At 41.7% G+C, this 22,942-nt stretch overlaps 3 protein-coding genes across 8 annotated transcripts in view; 2 read left to right on the top strand and 1 right to left on the bottom strand.

Annotated features, from left to right (window-relative positions):
• Positions 1–5,931, top strand: part of LOC119455817 (exopolyphosphatase PRUNE1-like) — a 52,984-nt gene extending 47,053 nt beyond the window's left edge. For all 6 annotated transcript variants that reach the window (XM_037717291.1, XM_049669334.1, XM_049669333.1 and 3 more), the window contains one exon: positions 3,890–5,931. In XM_037717291.1, the coding sequence (XP_037573219.1) occupies positions 3,890–3,986 (97 nt within the window). In that variant the 3' untranslated portion in view covers positions 3,987–5,931. The remainder of the gene's footprint in view (positions 1–3,889) is intronic.
• Positions 5,932–6,002: 71 nt separating this feature from the next.
• On the bottom strand, positions 6,003–22,473 carry LOC119455821 (aspartate--tRNA ligase, cytoplasmic). Its single transcript, XM_037717298.2, has 15 exons — positions 22,341–22,473; positions 21,948–22,044; positions 21,581–21,761; positions 20,147–20,249; positions 17,238–17,340; positions 16,589–16,663; positions 15,335–15,515; positions 14,037–14,171; positions 12,630–12,777; positions 10,975–11,043; positions 9,268–9,388; positions 7,811–7,891; positions 7,288–7,399; positions 6,431–6,502; positions 6,003–6,150 (listed from the first exon to the last, which is right to left on the bottom strand). Exons 1-15 carry the CDS (start codon positions 22,370–22,372, stop codon positions 6,059–6,061), a joined length of 1,602 nt encoding a protein of 533 aa, XP_037573226.1. The 5' UTR covers positions 22,373–22,473; the 3' UTR covers positions 6,003–6,058.
• A 164-nt stretch (positions 22,474–22,637) lies between these two features.
• The window catches only part of LOC119455820 (methylcrotonoyl-CoA carboxylase beta chain, mitochondrial-like), a 30,564-nt gene continuing 30,259 nt past the window's right edge, over positions 22,638–22,942 (top strand). The window contains exon 1 of the mRNA XM_037717296.2: positions 22,638–22,855. Within this exon, the coding sequence (XP_037573224.1) occupies positions 22,724–22,855 (132 nt within the window). The 5' untranslated portion in view covers positions 22,638–22,723. The remainder of the gene's footprint in view (positions 22,856–22,942) is intronic.

Raw genomic sequence — 22,942 nt, 5'->3', positions numbered from 1 at the left:
TCCTGCCAAAGTGCCCTACTCGAAGAAGCTGCTGACCCATGTCGAATTGGAGAAGTGCAAATGTAAGCTTGCCAAAGCCGCAAAAACGACAGCGTGCGTCTCGGGCCGCTTGGTTGGCGTGATCAGCATTCAGGGTGCAACAGCTGCACCACTTGTGCCATTTTGATACAATTTCGTATTTTTGCTCTGAGCTGCGCCAAAACTGTGATATATGTTGAAATTGCGCCACGCTGCGCCAAAATACCCGACCAGCCGCGAAATTTCTCGGTTATGCTAGTTTTAGCGGGACACAAAGGCCACGTTGGCAACCTGCAGCTTGGACATCGCCATCCAATCCAGTCCGATCCAGTAGTGAGACGAGATCCAAACACATGGAGGAAGAAAATTTTTCCTTCCTCCATGTCCCAACACATGCCCAGACGAGACATTGGTGTGTTTGGTGGTGGGCACCGAAGAATATTTTTGCTGCTGGTTGCAGTGTGGCGTGTTGTATATGCAGTAAAATCTCGCGGAGACACGGAGTGCGCGTTGCTTGTAGTAACGAAAGAAGTTTGTCATTGCTGCGTTGACTCAACCAAGATCCTCGCCGTATCTGTGCATGCAGTCATGAGTGGAGCGGGTACAATTACTCCACAGGAAACTCGCTTGTATGGTACAGCAAGCGACCCGGCACTGACGACGTGAGCTTTGTAGGTGACGCAACGCACAAAACTAGCAAGGGTTGGTTCCACCCGGCAACAGGCACGCGTTGTAATGAAGCTGTGCCAATTTTCGCTATACACCGCCGAAACGCCAGAAGATGGTCAAACAGTCGCTGCATGTTTCGAATACCGCCGGAACGTCACGACAGATTGTCAGAAAAAAAAAAAAAAAAAGAACAATTTGGAACCACTCGCAAAGAAATGCATGTGTACTTTCCACATGTTTGGTGGAAAAAGTTGCGTGTAGTGCACTGCTGGGGCGCGATCGAGGTCGTTGTTTGGAGCGCACGTTCAATTTCGCCGCGCGTGGGCTAGGTGAACCGCGCACGGCTAAACTGAAACCGTTCTCCGAACAATGATCTCTAATCGTGCCCCTGCCCTCACCTACGCTGCTTATGTGAATTACTGTATCCTAGGTGAAACGCCATGCACAAGACACACACACCTAGTGGACTGTCCACTTCGGCTGTCGTCATTGGCTGCCGCTTCACGAGCGTGAAGGAGACTGGCTGGGACCTTCGCGCTCGTAAAGCGGCAGCCAATCGTGACAGCCGAAGCAGACAGTCCACTAGGTGGACTCTTACAGAATACCCCATCATCAGCCTGTATTTATGTCCACTGCAGGACGAAGGCCTCTCCCTGCGATCTCCGATTACTCTTTTCGTATTGTATATTACCGCATATAATTAATTAATTACCGTATATACTCGCGTAATGAATGCCCTTTTTTTCCCAGAAATTCAATGCAAAGTGGGGGGTGCATTTATTATACAGGGTAAATTTTATGTTGTTTTATGAGTAAGTGTTCTTTGTGAAACTGCTAAACTGCTCCAAATTTGGGATTTAGTGCTCCAAAAGCAGGATTTTTCTGCTAAAAAATTGCTCCAAGTCCTATTTTGGCTGTTGCACCACTGCAGCGTTTTGTGCCGCAACGATTCGCGTTAGGTAGATGCCAATTACAGTGGAGTATGCCAAATGTTTTAGTGACTACTGAGTGTACGTTTTCTGCGGTTAATGTTCTTTCTTGCAATTTTTTTTTTTTTGCAACACGTATGAACGAGGTTCTAGTGTAGTCTGGTGTGTGCTGATTGAATTTGTGCTTCAGTAAAGGAGCAGGCGAGAGGGATTGGTTGAAGAGGAAGTTAATCGAAATCATTGAATGGAAAGTGCGAATCTTTTGATCTGCGAAAATCGAATCCCTCTCATTGTGGAGGAAAAAACTACTTGCTAGTGAATCTGATTTCCCGAACTCAGTCACTGCAATCATAAGCCCTCAGTGTCTCGATGTAGCCTTGAGATGAACCCCCTGGTACTTCTAGAAATCTTAAAACAACTTCAGTGCCACCTCAAAACTGGAAAAATCCTGGACTATGCTAATAGGCTCCACTGCACTCTGAAGCACACAGCTTGTGTAAAAAACTGACCTGATGCCCGTTGAATCTGTAGCGCCATCGATTGTAAGGAGGAAGCTTCAGGCTCCTATCCTAAATACATGGGAGCGGTGAATTTTTTTTTTCTGTGACTACTGCACCAAAGTTAATGAGGTTTGTTACATTTAAAATAAAAAGTTGAAATTTAGTGAATGTAGGAAGCACATTTTTTTATTCGTGCCGTCGATTAAAAAAGAAAAAAAAAGATTGTTGAAATGTGTCCAGTTTACAGAAGTGCGGCATCTGTTTTTGGTGCAGAGTTGCAGATTTGTAAACTGGGTGCCTCTATATTTTTTTTAATTGCCGATTTTCCACAATTTTGGTAAAAAATTCCAGACTGTTGATAAAAATTCTGCTTCCTACAATCACTAAAACCGAACTTTTCCTTTCAAATACAATGAATTTGATTCAAATCTGTCCGAGGGTTGTCTCACAAAAGCATTTCTGTGTTTTACATGTATTTGAATAGGCAGCATTGGAGTTGGCCCCGAGCTAAAGCTTCCTCTTAAGGAGTACATTCAAGTTAGGGTACACTTTATGAGGCGGCCTTTAACCCTTGTGTGCAATTTTGCTTCATGTATCCGTGAAGCTTGCAGATTGCAAGGTTCATGTTCAATCGTGAAGCTTCATGTATGTATCCATGAAGCTTGCAAATGAAAGGAGTACTAATATGACATTTTCCATTTGACATTTCTTTTGCATTGAATGAAGTTCTAAGACCTTCCAAATCTTAGAAAAATACTGGCAGGTGCCAGAGCACACAACCCAATTTAATAGAATACAATATTTGCACGATTCTAATGCGCACCTTTATTTAATAAAAGGTGCATTCAAATTTGCATGTGCGTTATGCAATCGTAACTAATTCTACTTAAAAACATCAAAAACGAAACTGATTCTTGATAAAAAAAAAAAGTTCTATGCAAGGTAGCTAGCCACACTGCTATTGAATGGGTTGTCTGAAAAAAGCGCCGCTCGCAGACATCGCAAGGTCGGTCCATGGTGTGTGGGATGCCCTCCTGCAGGCGATGGTTGCGCGAGTCTTCAAGAAGTGTGGCATTTCTAATGCATTAAATGGAGCTGAAGATTACTTTCTGTGGTCGGTAGACAGTGAAGAGGAGGTGTCGTCAGACTTCGATAGCGGCTATGCTAAGACTCAGCTGTGTGCCTTTTTATGTTCCATAAGATCGTTTCAACATGGTACCCATCGACTCAGGTTTCGTTACTTGATGTACGCGGTAGAATCGGCACCAAGTAATTTTTTTGGATATTAGGGCGGTAATATAACTGCGTGGTAGAATCGTGCAAATATGGCACTTATTTCTGCGAAGCACTTTCAGTTACGATACACAGGAGGTAGAGGTGTCACGACATCATGATGCATTGGTTTGCTCTGTTATTGTGATTGCTGCAAGGGCAGGCAGAGAACACATGTGCAGTGCTCTTGCCTATCTTTTTTATGACCAATGTTAATTATGCCTAATGCTATTGCTATACAATGTCAGTAAATTTTTCTCCGTGTCATGACGTCACGATAATGCCAGGTCCAGCATTACGAGGAGAGTTGTACTGTGAAATGAAATATCTTCTAAGTGTTTGCCGAGTCTCATCATTTAACATGTGCGAAGTGTGTGGTACAGTTTCTACAGCTTCGAAAGTAGTACTCCTTTATGGTTCAACTTCTGCACGGGAAGACTGCAAAAAGTCAAGTTTCGTTTTTTCTTATTGGTTAACGTGACGTGACCCATCATGTTTCAGGTTGGAGTTTGAGAACATGATCAAGGAGAAGAAAAAAAAACTGGGGAGCAGAAAGGTTCTTCCAGGGCCAAGGCAGGTCACGGATGATGCTTCCTAGCAGCTCTGTTACTGCAGCACCTGGACTGATGCAGGTGCTTCGTCAAAACAGTTGTTGTTTATGAGTGTTGTTGCGACTTTTAGCTTCTGAGCACTGTACAGAGTAGAAAGACACTTAGCATTCGCATTCAGTTGACATATTTGTACAGCCAACGTGTTTTGTGGCTCATATTTATAGTCTGAGAAAGAGCCAAGAATGGTATCTTACTTGAGGATAAGCTGTAAGTTATGACTAGGCGGTGTCAAGACCTGGGAATGCTTGTATTTATATTCTGTGTGGAAATAAGTGTGTGTCTTTTTTGGATATTCTTTTATGTGCCTTTCTTTCTTAACTTCTGCAGAGCTGCACCTTCAAATATGTGCTGGCTTACAAAAATGCTTCATTGACATCAGATTTTATCTTTTGTACAGTAAGTGTACAGTTACTAACTTTTATCAGAGAAGGTCACATGTGTAATTTTGTGATGAATGGGGTGTCAAAAATGATGGGGCGTATCAGGAGTGCAGACAGATTTTGAGCAGTGTTGCTATGCGACGCTTATTAAACATATCATGGCTTCCTGTGCATCCGTTTTGTAGAAGTGCAGCACCAAATGCGTTCGTCGTTCAAAGAGCACCTTATGGAATTTTGACAATTTGTTGTAGCTTTGGTAGATGTAACTAAGCTTCTGATCAGCCAGAGTGGCGTAGACGGTAGCAGCGAGCATAAGTAATGCCAGTGGACTTGCATAGTTCTATTTCTACTGTGCGAACTGTGGCAGTGCTGTTGTACATCATAATTGAATGGTCTTGGCGCTGGTGTTGTTTTTGAAGAATCAATGTTGCTGTTACAAGAGCTTGTTGCTAGTTGCAGAGTTTATAGAGTAGTTGACTGTTACACCTAGAGCTGTTTGCACCCAGTATTTCGAAGCACCGACTTGCCAGCATGCCTCCACGTGCATGTTTGTTTGCTCTTAACCGTTGTAGCCGTGCCAGTGCAGTGTGTTGTCAATGTCCCTGGCTTCATTGTGCTGCATGTAATAAGCATTGAAGCACATTGCGCTGGGTATGGCTGCTAACATAGACTGAAGTATTGTGCACATATATAGCCTGTTTCAACCTTCATAGCCTACACTCTGTTGTGTTTGCTGTAGTTATGATAATAGTCAAGACAGACATATATTTTGTATGTGCACTTACATGTTGGGGCACGCACTATCATTGACCAGAATCCAAGAGTATTGGTGTTTATGTGATGATTGGCGTGTTCAGAATACTTTTAAGCAGCACTGTGTGATAATGTTGGAAACTGTTGCTGTGGCAAGGCATCCAGGAAGAATGTTTGTTCAACTGACCTAATGGAATTGCTCATTGAGCTAAAGTAGACTCACAATGCTGCCACGTGACTGGGAAGCCATGAGGCTTGCTAGTTTGCTGCGAGTAGCATGTGTGCAAACACTCTAACTGCTTTAAGCATGCATGACGACACAATACTGGCTACGTTTCAGCTATGTGCAAAGCCTGTCCACGAAATTTAGTGTGCTGTGTATCAAATGCAGCCTGCATATTTACCAGTTTGTAACTACCCGAAATGGCTTGAAGCCAGAAGCTGTTGTGTGGTTATCTTCGTGGCTCTTGTATGCTAAACTGCTTGCACGTTGGTTGTCCATACTGTGGGGTAACAAGTCAAAAGATACGACACACTCCTGTTTGTGAAATGCCTCGATGTTGGGGCTTCCACTTGCCCCATTTGTGCTCAGTGGCATGGACAGTGAGAGCTCTACTACAGTACAATAATGCACTGTTGATTGCTGCGTTTCAAATGTTATTGAAGTGTTGATAGCTCAGTACTTAAAAGCCAGTGAGGGCCTGATCAAACTGTAGGCTGGTTGTCGAAGACCATTTCCTGTACTCAGAAAAGTGTAACCAATGGACGGCCCAATAAAGAAAAAAATAATTGGAGTGCATGTGATTGTGGTTTTAATCTGCTTTTGTAGTGTAACACAACTCTGACTGTAAACATGACACACACAAAGTAACATGAAACTGTGAGGTGGGCTTTAATTGAGGCCCTTTTGAGCAATGCTTCCACTTTCACGGCGTCAGCCTCTTTGGGTCACGCGGAAACATTGATGTTTTCCTAATGTTGTCCAGACCCAAGTACAGCATTGTAACTCGTTCCAGGCCTGCAAAGCACGACATTGAATCTTACATTCAGGTCTGTGATGCAGACGGAAAAAGGTGCAGTGCCAATTAAAAGGTAATGACATGCATGTACAGAATTGGAGTGTACCATACAAATCGACTATAACTTCTGCAGCTGAAGCAACCAAGAACAATGGAATACACAGATGTAATATTCTTTTCATGCAACTTTGAAAGGGAAGAAAATCGCGTGCTAACCACTGTTGGGTTTATCTTCATAATAGGAAAAACAATTTGCACACTTAACAAATAGTTGCTCACCTATTCCACCGCCTGCATGTGGAGGTGCGCCATACCGGAAGGAGTCTATGTAGGCCTTGATTTTGCTGATATCTGCAACAGTAGGAAATGGTAAATGTTGGCACTTATTTCTTAGAACGACTGATTCACTGCACAGTGCAATAGAGGCGAGGGCGAAAACGTTTTATTATTATCTGGGCACTGTGTCGTCCTCTTGAAGCAGAGGGGTCTGAGCAAGAAGCACGTGAGAATTTAGCAACTACAAAAGCATCGACTATTTGAATAGCCTACCATAACCTTTTCAGACGCCAATTCTGTCCATAGAAAATTTAGTTTACCCACATTTCTTGCGCCTTCTAAATCGTAAGAAGCATAAATCATAAAAAGTGTACTGCTGCAGAACAAATTCAGAATTTTTATTTCTTCAGGCAGACTTGCCCAGTTTATAGAATGGGAACTTCAGATATGAGAACATCAACTACTTCATGTCCAGGGTGCTTGGAAAGCACCTATCCAGCCATTTAAAATAGATTCTGGATGTAAAATATAGTGAAAAACAATGAAACTGAACCTGCTACTGAGACCAAACACCCAGCTGTCTGACATACTCAAACTTGCAGCACATGTCCAATCTGAAGTGTTCCATCAATATGTTTGTAACACACATAATTATTCTCATCAGTGCTTTTGGTTTTGATGCACTATATTGCCATGCAGAATTGTGCACACAGTGTATGAAGAGGATAAACCAGCAGGCCTGACGGCTATACAATTCCAACTGACTATGTATTAAATGTTTTTTTGCGACTACTGCATAACAAGTCTTCACATACTCAAACATATGCAAAACAAGAGAATACGCAAAAGAGGCTACCAACCGACTCCATGCTCTTTGGCTCTTTCCGTTAGGAAGTCTGGATCATGAATTCGCTGGGCTCCAGAAAGAATCTCTTCCCCACGCATGAACATGTCATAGGAGTTAGACACTTTCTGGAATCAGAGTGAGACTCGTCAGGATAGGCATGCCAGCAACAACTCTTAACTAAACAAGAGTCAACAGGCGGGAGTGTTTCCGCACATGTGAAAGTTTGTGGCGTGATAAGCATAATGTCAGCTTAGAGATTCCTTAATTAATTATACATAGTAAATAAAAAATCGAAAGTCCACTGTGCCCACATATTAAACGTGCATAGTAATATGTTAATGCAGTATCCTAGATAACTACAACTGGGCTCATTCCCCACTATTGCCACCAATCATGCAAAATACAAATTCAGCTTGGATTTCTACCAAAACATGTATGTACATTACATTCACCATACTGCATGCAGTGAATCCTGTCTACAAAAATTTGTAAATAGCTGTACAAGCAACAGGTGCAGTAGCAGCAATAGAACATACCGGCTCATGAGGGTCAGGCATGGTGTAGAATGGCCTCACTTTGAGCGGATATTTGTCCAGGATGTAGAAATCAGTGTCATACTGCAAATACATCAGACAATTTAGAAATAATATGTAATATTTCACTGCTCACAACGAAGCAGCAAAACATGCCAAAAGCAAATTTTGAAATTTTTGGTCCTTTATTTCCAGTAGGTCTCTAATGTGCATGTGCGAAAATTATTCCAATGATGCACTATGTTGAGCCAGAATAGTTTATGTGCAAAAGAATGACGGTGGGTTTCATAGCACAGTCGCTTATGCCGCTATGATCCTGAGAACAGCTCAAGTCGCATTGGCCTGGACATGGATCGTGTAAATATATAAATACAGATATTTGTGACTGTGCCACGAGCACTGAGCAACTTAGCTGCTCGATGTTCATCGGTTTGGCCCGCTTGTAATGCTATGAGCCGAGATAATTTTCAGCATGTCTTTATTTATGAGGAATCGTGGCTGCTCAAGCAAAACAACTTCCAGTAACACACACACATTGCAGCACAGCACTACTAGGCACTGGGTCATCTCAGTGCTCGAGTATACCAACATTGCGGAGAAATGCATTGGCGTTCCAGTTACTTTTGCGCTTACCCGCCGTGGTTGCTCAGTGGCTATGGTGTTGGGCTGCTGAGCACGAGGTCGCGGGATCGAATCCCAGCCACGGCGGCCGCATTTCGATGGGGGCGAAATGCGAAAACACCTGTGTACTTAGATTTAGGTGCACGTTAAAGAACCCCAGGTGGTCCAAATTTCCGGAGTCCCCCACTACGGCGTGCCTCATAATCAGATCGTGGTTTTGGCACGTAAAACCCCATAATTAAAAAAAAAAAGAGTATACCAACATCTTTGTGGCCCCATTGGATTGAATGCTGGTCGTGGACTGAAGATGTTAAGGGCTCACTCCCAGATCAATGAAATATTTTTTTTTAAATGCTGACTCATCCTCTGACGCACAGGCACAGTCTTCTGAGAAACTAACTAATCAAATCAAATTGTGAGGCTTAATGTGCAAAAGAAACATATGGGCTATGAGAGATGCCGTAGTGAGGAGGGTTCTGGATTAATCTTGACCACCCGAATTCTTTAATGTGCACCTAAATGTAAGTACATCAGTCCGTGCATTCTGCCCACATTGAAATGCAACCACTGTAGCCAATAATTTAACAAGCAAAATCTTGTTTTGAGCTAGCTGGTCGTTCCCATCAAAGGGGGACAAGTGGAACAAAATGCAAAGGACAGGAACATGAGGACAGCAATTGGTGCATGCCCTGTCCTGTTTTGCGACACTTGTTCCCCTTTGACAGTAAATGAACCCACAGCCTCAATCTTGGCAGCTAAAAAGAAATTACTATGACTCGTTTCAAGGGATGAGTTATAATGGGAGGCATGCTTACAAAACACCACCAAGCAGAACCCACCTTTGCCTTGACCAGCCGTCCTAGAAGCTTCTCATTTGGAGTGCTCAAGTCATCTTCATCATCGATTTCAACTCCAGCTTCACGAAGCATCGCAACAGCCTCAGGAAATTCCAGCCTCAGGCTTTGGGGTAAGGAGAATTAATGAAAATGCACTTGGAATAAATTGTGTTTCACAATGTATTTTTAGCACCAAAAAGGTGGTAGGAGGAAACCCGATGCCAATAAATGTAATGGAATTATTATTTTTTTAATCTAAAGAATCGGCTCTTTTAAATTGCAAAGTTGCACCAAGCAGAATGACAAACATGGTGCACTAATTTCATATCATTCAGACTGCACTTTACAAGCTAAGTTGCGACAGGTGTCACATTTATTTTGGTTGTAATGCCACATGTTTTACTCAGCTGCAAAAAACATTTACTTTTATTTACAGCCAGCTTACTCGCATCAAACTAGAGGGGAGTGATGGTCTATAAATGAAAAATATGAGGAACATGATTCAGGCTTTCAAAACTACTGCCATTCCTACAGGGTAATAATAATGAAACACCGCAAAGCTATGGTTTAAGATATCACACATATTGTGACATTGTATATTTTCATAGCAAAAATGGTGTTAAGAAGAGACAAGCTTTCTAAGATTGGAGAGCTTGCTATGACTTTGAGGATAGATACTAATAAGTAGGGGTACTGATATCTAATAAAATAACAATGATATTAATACGAAGCTGAATATAGTTATGCCTAAGGACAGGTCCAGGGTAGCATTGAGGAGGGGCCCTCATCAAAAGAAATACCAGAGGCTGGAGAGAAGAACAATACACTTTAAGGTGGGCAGCTGTGCAATTTACTGTGCAATACAAAGACCAAATCATCTGTCAAAGGAAGTACGAGCATGTCTAGGATTGGGGGGAGGCGAAGGTTGCCACACTCTCCTCTGAAAATACCAGTGGGCACTTGTGAAAATCAATGTATCATATACCAGGAAGAGCAGCAGGAATCACCATATCTGCTTGAATATGTTTGCCCAGGAATGTATTACAAGGAGAAAGTTTTGATGACTAGGAAAAAAATAAAAATCATTATGTGATCCAATGATGCATAACGCAATTGTAGCAGTAGGCTTCAAGTAAAACACTAAACATGAATCGTGCTTGGTGGAATAGATTCTTGTGAACACCTAGGTATGGAATTAGGCTTTCCTGGACAGACATTTGAGATATCACCCATCATGCTCTGCTAAAATGTTATAACATGACTGCGGTGCTCACGCCAAGGGCCCAGATGCATGCATGCAGAGGCAGCTGCACTTATATAGATGAGGGCACACACATGAGCACTGTGGTACGTACTGGGTTGAACTGTCCGAAATTTTTCACTGCTGTCTTGTTTACTCTTTGTGATTCCTCACATACCCACATTTTTTTTTTTAAGTGCATACACATTTGTATTGATAACAGGACAGTGAAAGCCTGGTACGTTTTGAGATGCAAAATTAGAGAGGAAAGATATCTTGCTTTGCACTTGGGACATGGTTTCAATTATGATACAATCCATTTCTAAGGCTCGTATTTACATTTAAAGAAAGTGCTCTATTCATGGTACATATTATGGTAACTCTTCATAGCAACATCTGAAATAGCACGAACACTGTAATTTGCATCTTGAGCCTTCTTTTTACTTCATGGAAGCAAGTAAGAGACTTGCCTAGGTTCTAGAAACTTGAATGGAGGAGCCGGAAACTGCCGGTTCACTGCAGCGATTTCGTCGGCAAACCTGGGATTAGAAAGCATGTAATTTTCTTGGTGAGCATACACTTATCAGCATCAATATGGCACAATGGTGGCAGACACCTGTCAAAGGCAAGCTAACCGTCTGTCTACAAAGCTAGACCTTGACTTCAAGTTCGCTTAGTTTGCCTAATAATAATTCTTCAACTGGCATGCTGTCATCTTTCTGCTTGAGCCTGCATACGATTCAGTTTAAAGTACTATGTACAATCTGCAGTTTTGGCTCTTTGACTGGCAGCATGTCAAGCAATAGAGTAAAAAAACACATTAGTATATTTATTTAAATCACAGGCAATAATTTTTTTTCTTAACATAGTTAACATGATGCTGGTAAGTCAGCTCAGATATGAGGACGGAATGCGGGCTGCAAAGCCAGAGCCACTCATGCCATTGATCAGTACCTGCAATGAGAGTTTCAACATTATTTTCAACAGCCCATTTTATGTCCACCTACAGGATGCACCCAGTGATCTCCAAATAACCTAATCTTTTGCCAGGCTCCATACTGCACTTGTAAATTTCCTAATATCATCACACCACTTAATCCTCTTGCTATCCTTGGTTGTGTTTCCCTTCCCCTCAGTACCGATTTTGTTACTTTATTCACCAATGGTAACCAGGTCTACCTGCTCAACTCCACTTCTTCCTTTTAATCTCAACTAGGACATCAGCTATACAACCATTAGCTGAATTTACAAAAGGAAACTTTGGCCTGCCAAAAAATGAAAATTTGTTTTGAAAGTATACTTTACCAGTCTAAACTGATCTAGTGATGCTCTTTATGTGTCCCTTCAACCTGCACCCCACTTTTACGGTAGGTGACATGCTGTGACACTCGGATAGCAGAGCCTAACATAAATGTAAGATAACAATGCATAACAATGAATGTATGCAGGTTGCAGGGCATAGATGTCACCGTTACAGATGTCGGAATACAAGCTGCAGTGCATGTATTTTGATGAAAGGAATACTAGTATATGCGAAAGGCACCTGCAACCCCAGTGTACAGTAGAGTCCACTGTTAAAGGGAACACACAGTTATCATTCTGTCATCGATTATCGCTGAGAAATGGCATAAAGGCCCGCAGACAAACGTTTCCATGCACGAATGTACTACTGACCAAACGTTTACAGACCAAGGGATCTGACAAAAAGCTGAATATCTCCGCAGCCTCAAAACGCAGCCTGGTATTCCCATTTCCAGCCTCTACTGGTATATGCAAACAGCATTGTGATGTACAGTTTTACTGGCTACTTTTAAAGGCTGCTAGGATATTTAGCATTTTCTGAGATCCCGTGGTCCGTAAACTCTATTGGTCGATAGTACTTTCAATGGATTAGATCAGCCAGTTATTGCTGATAAAAGGCAAAGAAATGTTCCTGTTATCTGACTTTACTGATAGTAGCTAGGTGTTTTCTTTATTAATGGACAGTATCGTACATTCCCTCTCATGCAACAGCACACGATGTAAGATTATTTGCAGCCCAATCCATGGCTGATTCTTTACTACTCTACAGGGCTGCTTTGGGACTTAAGATTATGTGACAACAATAGGAGACGAGAGCACACACCTATCGCGAAGGCCCTTAAAGATGTCGACAAACATTTGCCCTATGATGTCCAGCACTTCATGGTAGTGGTAGTTGAAGGCCATTTCCAAATCCAAACCCACGAACTCACAGAGGTGGCGGTGAGTGTTAGAGTCTTCTGCCCTAAACACTGGGATCAAGTGTAGGAGAGGAGGGAAAATAGTAGTCAGTCAGACAACCTTGATGCCCCAAGTGTACAGACTTCGTCAAAGCTTATAGAGATCAATTGTGTACAAAACTGGAGCTGTTTCTGGGCTTTGTGATGGGGCTTCTACACCACTCGTAGTCATTTTGAGAATTATAAAGGAATGCTAAGCTTCTACTTGACCTCGATGGGACAGTACAATGTCCCGCATTAGGATGTAGCTAATGCGATTGTTTAGGAGCAGGACTAGTATAAAAGGAACACATGGCGTGCATTATCAAACGTCCTTGCTTCAGCACTGTAAATGAGAAACTGAAGCAGGACAAGTTTTTTCCAGCAGGAGAACATCATGTGAGGTCTAACAGGACACTTCTACAGTAATGTTTACCTGAATAGCAATTATGTATTCCCTTTCATCTTAGGCTGACCTGTACAACTTGCTTTTCTTAAGATAGCACATGAAATAACTCTACTGGAGTGCACTGTAGCTTATACCCAAGTCAGACGGAAAGGTTTAGCGACACTTGCTGTGGGCTGCACTTGCCAGTGAGTGTGTTCGATGATCTCAATTCGTTGTGCTGAAGTGTGTAGCGTAGCCTTGATAGCAGTGCTTCAAGAATAAATTAAAAAGTAATAATAATACAGCACTAATTCAAAGATCACGTTTGTATTGCTTTTGTATTGGCTCAAAACAAATAGACGTGGTAGCAAGGTTATGTTATTTCTATTTTTATTGCAAAGGTTCTTTTTTTTTTCCCATAATAAAATAAGAACTGTTTCTAAAACACAAAATGCTGAGAATCATATCGAGCTCTATGGCTCCATAGATCGTAATTGTCATCAACCCCGAATGACACTTAGTTTTCTGCCATCTAGCATCCTGCTGCCAAAGTGACACTCTGCGAGGTAAAGTGCACTCACTTTAAGTGTCACTAAATTTGCCCGTTTGACTGGGGTATTATTTTACAACAGTGTTACAGCTTCTGGCAACAAAGATCTTGTTGCGCCTTGTAAACCAGAAAATAATAAAAGAAAACAACACACAAAGGATTTCACATCTTCCAAGTAAGCAGCAGTTCCAAAAGATCCAGCCTACTTGAAAAAATCAAAAGCATTTGCCCATTGAAAAAAAAAAAAAATGTACAGTGAAAAAGTTGGTTATGCTGGGCTCGTAAGCCTGAGCTTATGCAGGTTCTCCAGTCAATTAGTACTAACATTGTTCATTCATGCCAGTTTCAACTCACCTGCTCCAACAGTGTAGACCTTGTCAAAATCGGCTGCAATTGCCATTTGCTTGTACAGCTGTGGAGACTGTGCCAAGTAAGCACTCCCCTTGAAGTACGAGACTTCAAAGACGTTGGCACCTCCTTCGCTTGCAGCTGCAACGAACAGTTGAGCAATGAGATTTTTATCAGAGAACTACAACTCTTCTTTTATATATATATATATATATATATATATATATATATAAACTCAAACTTCTAGCAGTGACAGAGGAGCCTAAATTGTAGTACTTATGTCTTACACAAAAAAGGGGGGATGGTATGTGTGGTGTTCACCATTTAGTCCATGCAGAAAGCAGAATCTTCAATCTAGGAAAATGTTTTGCCAAGAGGTGCGGCAGTACTGTGCACCCAAAATGTTTGCAGGCCAGAGTGCTACATGCCGATTACACCTTAATGTGGCAAACATGGCTTGCCATCATTTTCCAACCATATTTTTTTTATGCCGAAAATTTTGACTTGTCTAAATTACACACACAGAGGATTTCCTTAGATGCAAAGCAATCAAGTAGCAAACCTAATCACCAAGATCCCGCTGTGGTGCAGGACTGCAGCGCTGTGCCAGGATCTCAGAGGTAATGTTTTATTGGGTACTGGTATATTTCCTACATAGAGCCAGAGGGCTGTGCAGAGAGTGTGCCGCCCGTCTCAAATGAGGCATATGACAAACTGGGAGCTGGTTATCCTTCAGTGCCCATTTGAAATGCAAATTTGCTGTTTACTTTCGTCTTGCTCATGAAAGCCTCATTCTCTGTAAATATGATGCTTTTGGCAGTCTATCACTACAGATTGAGCTGATGTTATCCTTCAGTGCCCATTTTAAATGCAAATTTGCAGTCACAGTGATGCTAGAATTCACTGCCAACTTCAGCTCCAGTACTCCACTGCCACATATGTACACCTTCTAATAACAGGGTTAAAATTATTGAACTATTCCTTTTTTTTTTTTTTTCATTCAACTGTTTGTCATATGGCATGTTTTCTCATGAAGGAGACGCATAAGTGGCCTGTGGAAGTTATTGCCCATAATTAATTGTTCATATTATGTGGGCTTGTCTGTCTCTATCCTGGCAGCTTTAAGGACTTTTTTCCTCTTGTGGCCTTTTTCAATGAACACAGCCACAGTAGTTTGCAAACATCTACTGCAGATGCGAGGGCATAGCACTTTGTGCACACTTGTTGCTTGGGTATCTGCACTGATGGAGTTTTGTTGATTCTCCAATGGACCACATGATGGACAGCGAAACCATCCAGCCTACCTGAAATAATCTTAGGTGTGTGTATCTCCACGAAGCCACGGCTGGTCAGGGACTCTCTAAAGAGGGCACAGACCCCAGCTTGCAGCCTGTATATCGCCTGGTTCGCCGGTGTTCTCAGGTCAAGGACGCGATTGTCCAGACGAGTGTCCTGGTTTACTCTGATGTTCAGGCCTTCTGGGTCCTGAAAAGTGAGACAGACCTGAATAAAGTCCACTGGTGCGTGTAGCCTATTGAGTGCAAAACCTAAATAATAATAATAATAATAATAATAATAATAATAATAATAATAATAATAATAATAATAATAATAATGTTTATTCACCAAAAAATACAGAGCAACACAAACAGGCCGGTCTAAGCCTCAATTGGCTTGTAGGACCGTGCCATGAACATGATACAAACGGTAAATAAAAAGATGTTGATGAGACAGAAAGACAAAGGAAAAAAAAAATAATAGTAATAAACCATAACAAGTGGATTTTGAAGTTCAGCAGTTCAAAATGAGCTCCTGCTGTAAAACTTAAGCACACAATGGTCTGTACGCAGATTTTTCATGTTTTCCCACAAAAAAATATTGTATTGTTACACGTCTAATACAAGCACATTTATGCTGCACCACAATCTAATACAATAAAGCACCAGAAAGTCTCATAGACAAAGTAAAGTAATACTGTTGGCTGTCACTTGGCAAAGGAAAATCATGTCTGCATATGTTTTTCTAGCTAGACATTATCTTGTTCAATTGCGCACATAATAGTGGAACTACCGAAGAACTATCTTAAGAAATAATTATAAGGGATATCCTAAAAGAACATCATCCTTTATTCCTTATTCTGTCAAAATGAAAGGGGCACAGTCCACAAGAAATGACTGCGCTCTTGAACAAGGGCCCTCTGCATATACAAGACTAAGGGATTAAAAAACAAGCTTCACCATACAAATTCTACAATGATAGTAACAAAACCTAGAAAACTAATTGTCATAGCGATATCTTGTATGGAGAGAGGCTATATATTTGCAGCCTTTCACCAAACTTGTGAGAGCTCATATTGTCATCAACTTTGCAGACAGGGCTAGACCTCTTTGTCCTGTATGGTACTGCTCCATAGTTATATATCGTATCTCTAATTTTGTACACCATGAAATATGATGTAACAGAATACTGTTGTAAATGTTCATTGCTGTGAGCGGTATTTTTACTACACGTGGACTGCACTACATTGAGAAACTGAAAACAAAAATGTTTTTGCTTGCCTCCTCAGTATCGGGTCTTGCAGCATCCTCTACTTGGAGAGGCAGGCGCGGTTCAGCAGAACTGACAACAAAGAACTGAAACATGAAAAAAATGTACAGGGCATCATTTAATGCATGATAGAAATGCAACACATTCACTTCTCAAAGATTTGAACAGATAGGTTAAATACTGGCTAAGATTCTTGTTGAGCGAGTTGGTCTTAGATGCCATGGAATATAACCGGCATGAAGAACACAGATAACATTGCGGGCAACACCGCATCACATCATGTCCCTGTTCCATGACTTTGTTCCAGCGCATTTTGTATATAAGATGCACATATGCTCACATTTTGTAGAAATATTAGGGGTGGACGAACATTCGAAGTTTTGAATACAAATCTAATATTGTGCATTAACTATTCATATTCGAAAGGAGACTATATTTAGTATCTTTGAATACGTGAAACTAACGTTAGCACACGTGACAACCACATCCTTTTTTTCTAGCAACATACAATGTAATTATTCAAACATAAAAGGTAATGTTTTCACGTTACTTATCTAATTTGTGTTATTTACCATTTCCCTGATGTGTGTTTCATATAATGTTAATGTTTACTTCTCACACTGTTCGAAATCACTAACCACCTGCCATTCCTAGCCTCACCTCTTCAACATGGAGCTCAACGTCCTGTTGTGTGCAGCCTTCAATTTTCTGCGGAGATGTTTGCACACGTCCATGTACATCCACTATTGACTCTTTGTTGACTCTACAAGGGAAAAGCAAGCGTGAATGTGAAATATAACAAACCTAAGACTGCACAGAACAGACAGTTGCACTAAGCAGTGCACACGATAACCAAGTTAACCATTTAAGTGGAATAACCCTTTACCGCATGGTTAAAATAGCAAACCATCCTGATGTCACCCGCCATTTGTATGATCTCAATGCTGCTCTGCTCAATTTACCAGAACAGAATTAGTATCTTACAAGAAACATTTTTTTTTGTTTCTGTTTATGTTACAAGATATTTATGGAATCCATAGGCTGCATGGAACAAAAGGCTTCAGTGCTAGAACTGTGGCACATGGTACAAGCAGCAGCACTGCATAGTTGACAGTAGTGAAAATACTGCATATACATAATTAGTTTGTTTATACATACTGCCAATCCCAAATGGAATTATAGCAGGTGGGCACATATACAGATTATAGATACGTAGTGAATACAATATTAGAAAAAACACGCTAAATAAGCAGTAAGAATGGTAATTAACTTATTATCATATAAAGGATGTCCCAACTACCATGCAGCAAGTTAAAAAAAAATGGATCATTTTACGTGAATAAGATTAAGTGCATGTTGCGTAGAGTCTTGCTAAGAAATTGCCAGTAATTCTATTGTCCTTGACGCACAATTATTTATTTAAAAGACATTATTTAATTTTTAAATGCTGTTCTGATTGTAAAAATGTCAATTAGGTGGTCGAAAAAATCAAGACAAGTCAAATTGAGGTGTTTCCAGTGGGGTGCACATCGTGTGTTTACTTTTTCCGGAAAATAGAGAAAGCCGGTGAAAGATGAAAAATAACATGTGACTGCATACCCGCATGCACAGAATAGCAGCGGCATCAAACAGTGTCAGTGGGAAAGCAAGCTGTTGGGCATTTGCTCTCGGTATCAATGTAGCTTCATGTAGCGGGTTCAATTCTTTCGTTGTGTTTCGCAATGTTTTACATCGAGCATATGTTTCAAGTGGCTGGATGGGTGCTTTTCAGCTATGCTAGAGACAAAATAGTTGATGTTCTCATATGTGACGTTTCTGTAAAAGCTCTCACATGGAGTCCACATTCTGTAAACTTGACAAAACTCACTGGAGCATTGGAAATTCTGAATTCATTCTAAAGCAGTACGCTTTTAATGATTGTGAAGATGCAAGAAATGTGGCGAAACTGAATTTTCAATGAACAAAATTATTTGCCACCTGAAGGAGGTTAAAACTCACTGCATGATGGTTGGAACACCCTGTATAGGCCCTTTGCATGGCAATCCCGTGGGCACCGCCATGTTTGATCATATGGTGATGCCTCCATTGCTTGCCTCAGCTGTTTCCGTGTTTACAATGCATGCGCATGACTCCGGTGCGGCTTTTCAAACCTCCGTTTCGACAAATATCGTAGACAGTGACTGGGTGGATGATGAGAAGCTTTGGCCACAGCTTCAGAGGACATGTAAGGGCTTTCACAGCTCACAATGCCTTGCCCTAACGGCGCGAGCATTGTATACGGTGCTTGTACTAAAAGCAGCACTAGAAATGTATTCCAAGCTGTCCAAACTTTCCGCTTATGAATTAAATCAGGATCAGTGTGTATTGCTCTTCGTTAGTTATTTGGCAAAGGCCTTGAAGCAGCGGCTTGTCATGTTTCTGACGCACAAAAGTTCCTCGGTGCGGTCATTATCTGTGTTTATTTTCTGCCTAATCACTCGTGGGTGTGCTTAGTTGCGAGAGATTTGTTCTTGCTGCGCACCAGGCTTGCAACGTAGATGCTCGGTACTTTTTAATAGCTTCTATAGCAAAGATATATTACCGCTACTTGCTTACTCTATGGACTGTCACGAAACATTCAGCTTCGGACATTCATGTGCTGTCAGTGTAGTCGCCATCACACATGCTTTGGCACATTGATCCAAATGTGCGCCCATTCACTTATTATTCTTGGTACGTTGGCAATATAGTGGACGCAAGTTTGCGTGTGAGTAGGGGTGGATGTGTGAAGATAACGTGCGAGAAACGTACTATGCCAGTAAGTGGCACTGCTCTCTTTTGTCACAAGCAGTACTCTTAATTGCCAACGTTCCAGGGCTAAGTCCTTTCTTTGGAGGTTAGTGCTACAGCGCTGGCGGATGAGCGGATATTTTTATCCTCGAGGAAAGCTGTGCATCACGAAAGACCGGCAACACAGGCAGTCCTTATGTATCAGCGGCCGCACAGATTCATTCCATTCTTTAACATGCCAGTCACTATTTTCGCAGCCAACTACCACACACGTGTTCCCTCTTTTGTTCTACATTTTGCTGAATAAATGGAGCACTTTGCGTTAGCGAACACCCAATTGCATTTCTGACTGATGATCACACCGTAGCAGGGCACAAGTAGTAATGGTTTGTATTCGTATGCTGTTGATGAGGCAACGTGCAGTGCACCGCTAAATGTGCTATCTCATTCCTCTAGAGCAAACTGCTCCGAGAAAAGGGTCAATAGTCTAGGTAGCAACGAAACTGTGCAATGATAAGTATACAAACAAAAACAAAGGTGCACTAAAATATAATGAGATAAGCAACTATGGTACCATAAAATGGGGGGAAAAAAAAGGCAAGTGCCCTAAATAAAGTACTACAATAGCACTTGAGTTTGGCCATATATGACAACAAAACAGAACAGTATATAAAGCCCACGAAAAATTTCGCACTGATACATAATATGAGAAACAACTCTGTTGAGTCAATATTTCGAACAAAACATCATATTACATGCAGGAACGTACACTAATTAATTCAAATGAAGTCTTCACTTACACAGCACAGAACTTGACCATGGCTTTGCTCACTTTTTCTGACACAGCCACAAGGCACTGGACAGTGTACTGCTGTTGCCGCAGCACAAAAAAGCACTGTTTGCCTGTCAAACACAGCAAAATGCACAAAAATAGTTCAAAACAGTCACAAAAGCACCACCTGGAGCTTTCTGCATGGCGATAACTACAAATATTTGAGCGTGCCAGAATCGCTCATGTGTACTACAGTTACCACGGTGCTGTGATATCACAGGCATACTATTGAAGAGACCAGCATTCGAGCTGACATGTCTTGACATGTTTTTCAAAGCGTCGAGAAATCTCAAGTAATCAGGTGACTGCGTTGAAAACCCACAAGATAAAGGAAGTTCCACGAAAGAGGAAGTCTGCATCCATATAGGGCTACAAGGCGAACCTATATGGCAAGAAGCATCATGTGAATCTGAGTCAGTTATTTTGCGATGGTCAATTGATGGACTTGTGGTGGCACCCCGCGGCGGCCGCAGTGTAGCCAACTGCAGCGACCAATAGCAGCCGCGTGTGGGAATGTGATTTATTATGAAATAAAGTACACAGAAGAGAGTGAGGATCATGGCATCTTTTGAAATGAGAGCGTTTGAGAGAAAGGTGACTTCGCGCTCCGCTTGGGAGCTCCACGCACCACGTACAACAAAACTTGGCTGAGATGTTATCAGCAGCGTGTGCTATCCACGGACTATGTTATTTCACCAAGCTCGAGGGGTGGTTCAGGGCCCCTTTAATACCTATCCACCACATTCTGAATGTAAATTGTGAAAATAAAAAGGACCCTCCATAGAAAATCACAAAAGTGTCAGATATATGGTTCTTTCTGAAATGTTGGAGCAGCGAAGGCTACCTTTATCCTTGCAAAAACTTGAAGAGCTTTAAATATACATTTTCCTTCACGTACAAAGTTGCAATTTCATGAACACCAGCCATGCTTATGTGCGTTAGGCTGCTTGTTTTCGGCTATAACTTAATTACCCACTTACGTGACTTTTGGGAACCACTGAAAAATTTGGTAAGAACATGTTTACTCTTCATTGTTAACGAGGTTCACTTTGTCCTGTACTCGTGAAAATTTGATGCACCAGGATGTGCAAAACACAGTTTCGCAGAACATGACATAATACTATGCTGCTAATGCAAAGCTTTGGAAATGTTTAACAAAATATATGTGGTGTTGATGTACATGCAGCCTTGACATCTGAATGAATATGATAACCATAATGTACCAGGCACTATGAATAAGAGCTCTAATGCCTGCACACAGCATCCATTATGAACATCAATATTACCTATTATTACACATTCGTTTCGGATCTGCAGTTTCAATTTTACAAAGCGCATGTGCTCAAATTAAGTCACATTGTTTTCCCATGTGTTTGTGTACAAGGCATTGCTGCAGTCTCACCTTTAGATCTGCTCGTATGAAGCCGTCCCCGTACCCACACGTACTGGCCAGACAAAGGAGACGCAAGGTCTTTAACTCGTGACAACTGACGTGATGTCTTCTCCGTGGACTGCAGCATTGGCAGCTTGCCGTAACGACCCTCCGAATAGTCATCTTCCGCGTCTCCGGACTGCTTATTTGCCTGGGGTATAGGAAGATTATAAAAGTATGCATTAAAATTATAAAATGATAACATCGAACTTTCATACCTAGAGACTGATGGTTTAGAGAGCTCACAAGAGCAAGTCAGTCAGAGCAATAGTTGGCTGACGAGATGTTTCACTTCTTGAGGTGATCACGCACAATACGTCTGATACAACACACTTACATTTTCTGATGCTTGCTTCGCCGACTTCTTGGCAGCTTTTTCCTGCTCCTTGGCTTGCTTTTTCAGCGCCTTCTTCGACAGTGGCTGGCCATCAGGACTGAAAGTTGACGAGAATGTTTCGTCAGCACCGATAACCCGCTTTACGTCAACAATACGTCAAGGACGCCAAGAATACGTTGTGTTACTTACCACAAAATACGCCAGGGTGGGAGATAATAAAACAGTGATTCAAAGAATGCTTTCTCAGTTAAATCAATTAAAATCGTAGCTTTGATTACAACACAACCGACGAGCACAGCTCACGCGTGTATGCTCAAGCACGAGCTGTAAGCAATCACACGAAATAACACAAACATTTTACCGCAAAATAGAATGACGCTGAACGTTACGTACCCGAGAGGAACATTTTCTTCGCCTTTCGTCATTTTATCCTTTGTACGCTACACGCAAAGCACACACTACAGCCCACAGCCCACGCCGCACCAGTTGACGAAAAGCAAACTGCAGTAAAAAAAGCGGCAAACAGAAACTTGATATACTCAATACGCTATCAAACCAAGCAGATTTATACGTGACTTCTAGTGACCTGTCAGATATATTTTAAGTTAAACAGTCCATGGCAAAAACTGATAATGCAAAAATTCCTTTAAAACAACAGATGCACTTGCCGTCGTGTCGGCGCACCGACATCGACATCAATTTTTCTCGGCTGCTTTCGCTTAGCCCCGGGGCTCGCGAGCGATCTCAAGTAATCCGCTCAAATTACCGGTATCAATATGTATTTAAGCCGCTGCACCCGGTGCGTCTTAACGCACGTAAAGCGCATTCCAAGGGAACGAAGAATATACCACCTCGATGCTGTCAGCACGATCGGCACCGCTCAAGATAAGAATTCGCCCGAGTTTCAAGTAAGCGAGCATTGCCAACATCGCGTGTGTTGACGTATGGTCACGCCGGATCTCACACCACTTGTACCACCGTCGCTAGTGTTTCTT

Source organism: Dermacentor silvarum, chromosome 6 (assembly GCF_013339745.2).
Source record: "Dermacentor silvarum isolate Dsil-2018 chromosome 6, BIME_Dsil_1.4, whole genome shotgun sequence".
Taxonomy (NCBI): Eukaryota; Metazoa; Arthropoda; class Arachnida; order Ixodida; family Ixodidae; genus Dermacentor; species Dermacentor silvarum.
Note: the sequence above shows the minus strand (reverse complement) of the source record. Positions and strands in the feature narration are given on the sequence as shown.